Source organism: Alligator sinensis, unplaced genomic scaffold, assembly GCF_000455745.1.
Source record: "Alligator sinensis unplaced genomic scaffold, ASM45574v1 scaffold809_1, whole genome shotgun sequence".
Lineage (NCBI taxonomy): Eukaryota > Metazoa > Chordata > Crocodylia > Alligatoridae > Alligator > Alligator sinensis.
The window spans coordinates 2,165,813-2,174,129 of NW_005841956.1; the positions used below are offsets into that span (position 1 = coordinate 2,165,813).

General features: G+C 41.6%; 1 protein-coding gene across 2 annotated transcripts in view; it reads right to left on the reverse strand.

Moving 5' to 3' along the window:
* The window catches only part of AR (androgen receptor), a 108,169-nt gene that overhangs the window by 10,924 nt on the left and 88,928 nt on the right, over positions 1-8,317 (reverse strand). For both annotated transcript variants that reach the window (XM_025200132.1, XM_025200131.1), the window contains exon 5: positions 902-1,046. In XM_025200132.1, the coding sequence (XP_025055917.1) occupies positions 902-1,046 (145 nt within the window). The remainder of the gene's footprint in view (positions 1-901; positions 1,047-8,317) is intronic.

Genomic DNA, 8,317 nt, shown 5'->3' on the forward strand with positions numbered 1-8,317 from the left:
AAACCTCCCTTTGATGGGCACCTCTTTCCCTTTGAGACATGCTTTATGCAAGTTTTGCTCTAGCCATGAGCTCTGTGGAGATTATCGGGCTGTCACTCCAGGCAATTAACAGGTTCATTCTGCCTCCACTTCTACAAGTGCACTATGAGTATGAGGACTCAAGACACAGAAGAAATGAAATAATTCATATAATTCTGTGCTAGATGACCTCCTTTTCATTAAAGAGGTTTACATACAGGCAAGAATTTTAACTGTTTAGGTGCTTAGCTATCATCATGGTGACAGACAAGGCTGTTGGATGTTTCAAAATAAATATCACAGCACAGAGCACTCTGAGCAACTCTTTTAAAAGAGCAATAAAATTGGGTAGTTAGGTTCAACTGAAAGGCATCAAAGAGCTTAGTCTAGTCAATTCATTTCTAGCTACAGTGAGAGCACCTGTGAAAGAGCAGCCAGGGCACCAGCATTTCCAGTAGCTCTCATCAACTGCTCCCTACCTCTGTACTTTATGTCAAGCTACCTTTGCACAGCAGTGCTAAGTGGCTAGTGATATACAGGGAGCCAAACAGGCACTCCATTAAACACAGCCAGATCTGCCTGTGGGTCTGGTCCCTTTTGGACTCCTCAGACACTTAGTAGCACCACTTCACCTATAGCTCCTGGATCACTTCAAAGAGATCAATGCAGGTTAACACAGGAAAACGGGTTTGCCTGAGTTTGGAAATTGTTGTAATCTGCTTACACAGGGCTCTCCACTGGAGTGGAGATAAACCCAAAGAGCATATGGCCTCAGTGAGGGTCTCTGAACCATTCTGACAGGTAGCCAGGGAGATAGCTGCCTCCACCCCCTTCTGAGAAGGACAACGCAAACAAACCTAAATTGCTGCTATTGAATACTTACTCATTGAAGACCAAATCTGGAGCGAAGTAAAGCATTCTGGAGTTCACATTGGTGAAAGATCTCCATCCCATGGCGAAAACCATTAGACCCATCCAGGAATACTGGATTACTGACATTTGGTCATCCATGTGCAGGTTACAGAACCCTATAAAAACCCATAAAAAGAGGTAAAATTTAAATTGGATTCACCAGGGTTAATTTCTCAGCCTGCACTCCCACGAATTTCTAGAAAGTGATGCCAAGGTGGTCCGCAGACTAATATCGATGTTTCCCAAGGTACCTGGTTGTTCATCTAAGAGCTCAAGCACATGGGATGCTTGCATATGTGGACCTATCCATGTGGTCACCTGGCAACCTAAAGCCTTGGCCCTGACATGCTGAGGTTAAATGTGAAGCTTCCAAGTCAGTGCTTGCAGCTGCTGGATTTGACTCTCAGCATAGGAAAAAAATAAAGAAGAGGTGAAAACCCAACCAGGTTGGAGGAATTAAAAAGGTTAATAATACATTGCATTATAATAGCTCTCCCCAGAATTTCCCAAAGAACTTTACAAGCAGTATTTATGTCCCAGCAAGATTGAGATGAGTAAAGTTTATCCCATAAGTACGCAGACAGGGAAGGTGAGACAGAGGAGTCAAGTGATTTTCCCAAGGCAACACAGCAACTCAGTGGCAGAAAAGGTGCCCAGAGCTTCTGGCTGCCACTGCTGAGTACCTCAGACTAACTATAGTCTAACACCCACATTTTTAGTTATTATTCTGACACATTATACTTGCTTTTTAATGCTGCAGAAATGCCTACATGCCTCAGACTGATGCACCACTGTGCTAAGTGCTATACTTACACATTGTAAACTTAGATAGCCTCTGCCCCCTAAAGTACACAATCTTAGTTTAACCCAATATGTACCAGGTGGCCAAAATAAACACATGAGAAGGGGACAGGGCAATACTAACATCAAAAATGATTTCTCTCAAGCTACCATTTCACATACTTATCAGATAGAGATCTGCCTGTTGGTTTGTTCTGCTAACTACTTGGAGCAGCAGTAGTTGTCATGTGCTTAGCCATTATCAGAGCAGGATTCCCAAGGCATTAGGACAGTCTTAACCTATCAATTTCTCTTAATTTTGGGCCCACTGAAGTCAATGACACCACCTCCACTGACACCGATAATCAAGTTTTCACCCATCGGCACCCATACATGCAAATGTCACACACTAAGTTCACAATCACCTACTCCTATTTTCTCTGGAGATTTACCAGTAGTTATAGCAAAAAGGCCACCTGCAGTTCTGACTTCGCCTTACTATGAACTTTTCTCTTATTTTAATAAAACGTTAAAAACAATGCTAATGCCACCAGTTAGTAATTATAATTCATCATCAATTCAAGCTCCCATTTCTTGTCTGAGAATCTGTTAATTTCACGCGAGTGCAAATCATGTTAGCACTAAACTGTAATTGTGTTAAGATTGCTTTCTTTCAGCTTTCAATTAACAGCATTATAACACAATTCCTGTTAAAGTAGTGTTATTCTGAACGAGTACAGGTAATTTTCCATTCTCAGGAGTCAGGTCACATTAACTAATTATTGACTCAATAACAACCTTAATGGGGCATGGACACAAAGAAAGAGACAATCTTTCCTCTGGGAAAGGTGTAATTTATATTTAAAACCAGATCTTGAATTTGATTCTGTAACTCAGTGGGGAGCCAGTGCAGGCAATAGAGCGCATGTTCTTGCTTAGAGCGCAGAGCTGCTAAGCAAGCACATGTTCTATATCAGATGAAGCTTTCACAGGCTGCTTAGCTCCATTCCTTGATATAATGAGTTGCAGTACTTGGGCCTGGAGGATATGAATGTATCAATCATGGAGACCGAATCTGTAACTGACTGAAAACCCTGCCCCATCCTATCTAGTCACAAGTGGAAAAGAGCATTTTTGCTGCTATATTGGCCTGATAGATCCAGTTTCCCCTCACACCTCTGGATCACAGACAAAACTGTTTGGCCCCTTAGTACAGAGGCTGAGTGGAGATCTGGGCTTCACTGGACATTTTGTTCCATTTGGCTATTTTGAACATGTGCTGCCTTAGAAGGGACAGGGATTTTGGTTTAGCAAGAAGGCTCAGCTCCATGCCAGTGGAGAAGAAACAGAAGCACAGCTGCACCTCCACAAAGGCTAATGCTTTGGGTGTCCACACTTACTGAGGAGCACAGAAGAACCAGGATATTGTGAACTAACTGCATTCAGTGGGCAGCTGGCTTCCTTTGAAGGGGATCTGATAGAAGACAAAGTTCTTCAAAGGACTTCCCTCTTCCTTAATTCTGCGTCAGAGAATGGGACATGTCTGTATCAAATTGTGAACAACACTTTGTACTGTAACTTCCATTTTGCATTAGGACCTCCATTTTGCAGTTTTGTGGTGATCACAAGCTTAAGAGTGAATCTTTTAGCCTTTTTGGGAAGATCGCTGGAAGAGGAAGATGGGAAAGATGAGTTACTAGAATTATGCAGAGAAAGGCAACTAAACTCCAAAGAATGTAAAAGCCACACATACCTGCTATTTTCAGCTAGCCAGGAAGGAAATGGTATTTCAGAACCAAGTGAAGACTTAAGGGAAGACTTAGTTTACTGGCGGAGGCAGCAGAAGTCAGTGGAGAAAGAGACACGAAGACAGGAGGAGGACCAAGAGGATTCCGAAAAGGGCATGGGAGTGGATGCTTAGAGTGCATCCAGCCAATAGAGAAACCACCAGACCCTGTCCAGACCAAGATCCCTGAGTCAGCAGAGTATGAAACAGAAAGTTACAGCTGGAGAGAGAGAAGCTGGATCCAATGCAGCAGGTACTTGCAGAGTTGGAGCATCAATGCCACCAGCAGATGGAGAAACAGTGCCAGCATGAACTGGAACTGAAGAGACTGAGTAACCAGATACCCGGTAACTTAGTAAGCGATGGGAGAATTTGGAATGCTGAGTCTATAAGGAGCACAGAGACTAAACTGTTCCCCCAGCGTAAGGAGATGCTGCTGGTGGCATATTGATTCCTATCTCAGAATCTTTGAAAGGGCTTGTGAGTCAGAAATGAACAGTCGCTGAAGACTGGCTCTAAAATCAGCATTTACCACCCCAATGGTTTCCAGCTACTTTTTAGCAGCTGGTTAGTCAGTTCTGAATTAAATTGTGGACAGGTGTAAAATGAGGTCTGTCCCTTCTGTTAGCCATAAAAATAGCACTTTCAGACAGTACTTTGTAAGTAACAATGGAGGAAGGTAAAGTGGAGGCAGAAAGCAGATGCATCAAGCAAAGTTTGAAGTTCTTAAGAACTGGCTTGTTCCCAAGCCCAGGGAACAGGCTCAGTCTTTCAGGGATGGCAGGTTATTACAGATCTCCGCTCCCATCATTGATTAGTCAAAAACAAACAAACAAACAAACAAACAACCCTCCCCCCAAGAACCCCCCCCCCAAAAAAAGGTGGTTGGGGAAGGGACCTGAAAAATTGGAATAAACCAAACAGTGTCTACAGACATTCTTTAACTTGAAACCCCTGAACAGAGATTCAGGGCTGGTAAGGCCAGACATTAGCAAACCATTAATTGTTCTACAGGCACAGCAGTAGGTACTGCACTGGTTCCAGTCAGTACCACAGAGCAGAGGCATCCTGTGCTGCATACGAGCAAAAATTCATTCTCCTGAGAAAGAATCTATGTGACCATTGGAAAGAAGAGTCTTGCCATGGTGTAAGCCCTTCAATTACAGCCAGGTCTATTCCAAGTGGTGTTTCACAGTGTGAAGTGACCATCTGCCTCACACCTGGCTCCATCAAATTGAAAGGTCCGATGAAAAATTGCTTTAAAAAAATCCAGCATTCCAGTATTATTATATGAAGGTGCTTTCTGTTAAAGGAAATACAAAAGTTGGGAGATTCTCTCTTCTGGAAGGGGTATTAGAACCTCCTTGGTGGTACATGGGCTCAACAGTTTTAGGGCCTGGCATTAACCGCAAGTTAAGACATAACGGAGAGGTAAAGGCAAGTGAAAGATGAAGAAAATATATACACGATTTTTTAAAGTTCTGCATTAGGAAATAATTCTATACCTCAGACCTGGGCTTTGGGGCTGATCCTTTTAATCCTACTGAAGAGAGGGAACCTAAGTATCATAAACGAATTAGAGACCACAAACATACCTGCACTGTCACAGAAGAGGAAGAGGGCTTTTAAAGATGCTCTGGCCAAGCTTCTGTTGGTGTTGCTCCTGGTGGTGATGGCCTTTGTGGTCCCCTCAGGTGTGGAGGGGAGGAGAAAGAGCCAGTGAGGGTGAAACTCTGGCCAGAAAGCCACGTATAAGATGCTGTTTTAGTTGTACTCTTGTTTTATTTTGGCATCATGTTGATCTTCTGAGAGGCTTAAGAGAGAGCTCCAAGGAGCTTGCCTGATGAGTCTTTATTTGATACCTGCCAGGGAAGACTGCAGCATCCAGCTGACTAAGAGTCTCAGTGTCTCACTCAAGCATTTTCAGCTGGGAAAGCAGTTTGTTGAAGGCATTCAGTTTTTCTGTTCAGTTCTGATGACTGGCTCAGTTACATATTTGCTTTTTGACAAGGTGTTGTGTCTCAAACAGGGTAGAACTCTCATTTCATTTGAAGAAGTGATGATCCATGAAGAACATGAGCTGACTTTTAATACTCCAAAGTGAAATCATGTTTTCTGGGTTCATATTTCTAACTGCATACAGTTTTGAGTTCTGTTCCCAGAAACCAAGATCCATAAATCTTCATTGACAAAAGAGTTTTGGATTTCCTGGCTTCACTTTTGGCATTTCATGGTTCTAAGTAGCTGATGGAAACCATTCTTCTCCGACATCTCCAGTGCTCAACAATCTTCACAAGGCCTTCTTCCCAGATCTCATCAGTTTGGAGTCTAGAACCTAGGCTCATTTTGCATGACCCTGTGTGTTCTCTCAGGTTGACATTTCTCTATCAGTAACTGTAGCCCCTTCACAAAAATGTCCAAGCTGAAGTTTTCTAGTCCTCACACAAAGTCTTTCCATATTTTTGTGTGATTTTATAAACTGACCCAGTGTATTTCACAGCAATACAAAGATCTAATACAAAGCCCAATTAATGCAACAGGAAGACCATGATCACTTGATTCAGCATCAGCTGAAAGAAACAAATACCTCAAGTGTCACCTTCTATGTCAGTACTTATTTAGTCTCCTTAATTAAACTATAAGGTTGGAATCACATTGGCAGATTTCATTGTTTAATGTTTGAATGTGTGAATCGATCAAATAATTGCCTTCTGTGGCTTTTATTTCTTATCCTACATTGTGTTTGGGTTTCCTTTAAAACAGCCTAGCTTTTATCATTAATATTTTATTAATATTATGTGAAGGTAATAATTTATTTGTTTAGCCTTAAAGACTGCTTTGAGGTCTGTTTTAATACACAGTTACCAGAAACATGGTAGCCTGTATTTTCAAAAGCAATTACTGACCTTGTGTATCTAACATGAACCACCTTACAGGGGAGCTGATTGTTCACAGGGAAGGTATCCAGCACTTGCTGAAAACCAGGCCCCTATAAGGTGTCTCAGTACCAGTTTTGAATAATCTGGCCATTACACATTATTAACCATTTAGTGTCCAATGTACTGCCCCCAGACTTTTAAAAGCATTCTTCAACTCCTTCCTCCCGCTGCCAAACATGTTATAAATATTTATAACCTGAGTGATACTTTGAAATTTCTTGTATTTAACATTATTTTTAATAATTTTTAATTCCTTTATTAATACAATTGATTATTTCAATTAAATTAGCCTTTTCTCTTAAAAATTTTCCACCTTAGTACTCTTAGAGCAAATGGGTTACCTTTGATTAGGCAGATTTTTGAGAAACTCCAAACAACTCCAGTCAGTGGACTACCACCAGCCCTAACTCAAAGGACTGGTATAAAGAACCTACACTGTTTTAATATATATATATTTGTATCTTGGGTAACATCAGGTTGATAAATGATCTCTCTGGCACAGCAGCATGTATCTTAGATCCCTGGAGAAAGGATGAGACATGCTCATTCTGTTATCCAAGTAATTAGAACTTGTGACCTGTCCCAGTGCAGACCTGCTGTAAAATGGACAAAAGGTTTCAAAGCTGGTTCTTCAACATTTCTTATGTGGAATCTTAAAGCTAATTTCCCAGCAATTTTGGGTATTTCTCTTGTAAAAATAAAGCGAATATTTTTTTTAAATGATTTTTAAGCAAGTCCTTTTAAAACTAAAATATTAAGCACTGATTTAAGCGAGCTGCATCTTTTTGGCTCAATTTAAATGTATGAAAAAGGAAGGGGGGAGTATTTTCCACTGCCTGCCTTTCAAAATTGGTTAAATTTCATGGATGATTTAAATCTTCTGTCTGTGACCTGTGTTAGAGCAGCATTCCTGCAACAACTTAAACCTTCCTTTCCACGTAGACCGGGGTGGCAAACTTGCTTGGCCTCCCAGGCTGGATCTGCACACGGAGCTCCTTGCAGGCCAGATCTGGAACCACCCCTCACAGCAAAGCAAGTGACACTCTGTCACATCAGTCAAAACATGTCCCTAGTAGGCTCTGTCCCCTGGATTTTGTAAGCGGGCCCTGCTTCTACCCACTGTCCCTAAATTCCCAGCTACCCCAGGAAGCCAATGGGCTAAGTGATATGGCTCTGTGGGCTGTATCTTTGACACTCCTGAGCTAGACCTCTACTTGGATTTCTTTTGCCTTCTGTCCTATGCAGCCTTTGAACTAGGAGTCTTTTTAAAACAGTGCCTTGTACTTTCAGGTGAAGAGATCTTATTGGCAGGAACCCTTGGGATCTTTTCTTTTTGGTGACTCTTTCCTTTGTCAGGTATCATGTGATTCACTTGTCTTAAGCTAACCAATGTTCACACTGAACATGCCTTCTTAATGGAAAAAATAATTGGTTTGTAACAGGCAGAACCACAGAGACTTTAGCTTACTGCTCAGATGAGACTTGGCATAGGGCTATACTGCTCTTCTAGCCAGTTGTTTTTGGGGAGGAAGGGGATGAGTCACCAAAGAGTTAGAACTATCTCCCATTTGTGGACTGCTTTTACAATCTTGCTGTCAGGCATAATATACCATATCAACATCATGCAACGTTCTCTTTCCCCCCAATATTCCTAGGTTGTCTTAGGGTGCTGTCAGTTTTTCAGTCTCTCACAATTGTTCCTTATGTTCCAGTTAGCCTATCTGTCAGAGTGGCATTCTCTGTTTGTAGATCCTGGATGGTATTCTCCTGACTCCTAAATGCAGTGACCAGACAAAAAAATTAGAATCCTATTCTGGTTTCATTACACCATCTCTGTAGAAATGTTTTATAAATAATCCTTTAATTGTGTTTAAACTATTTT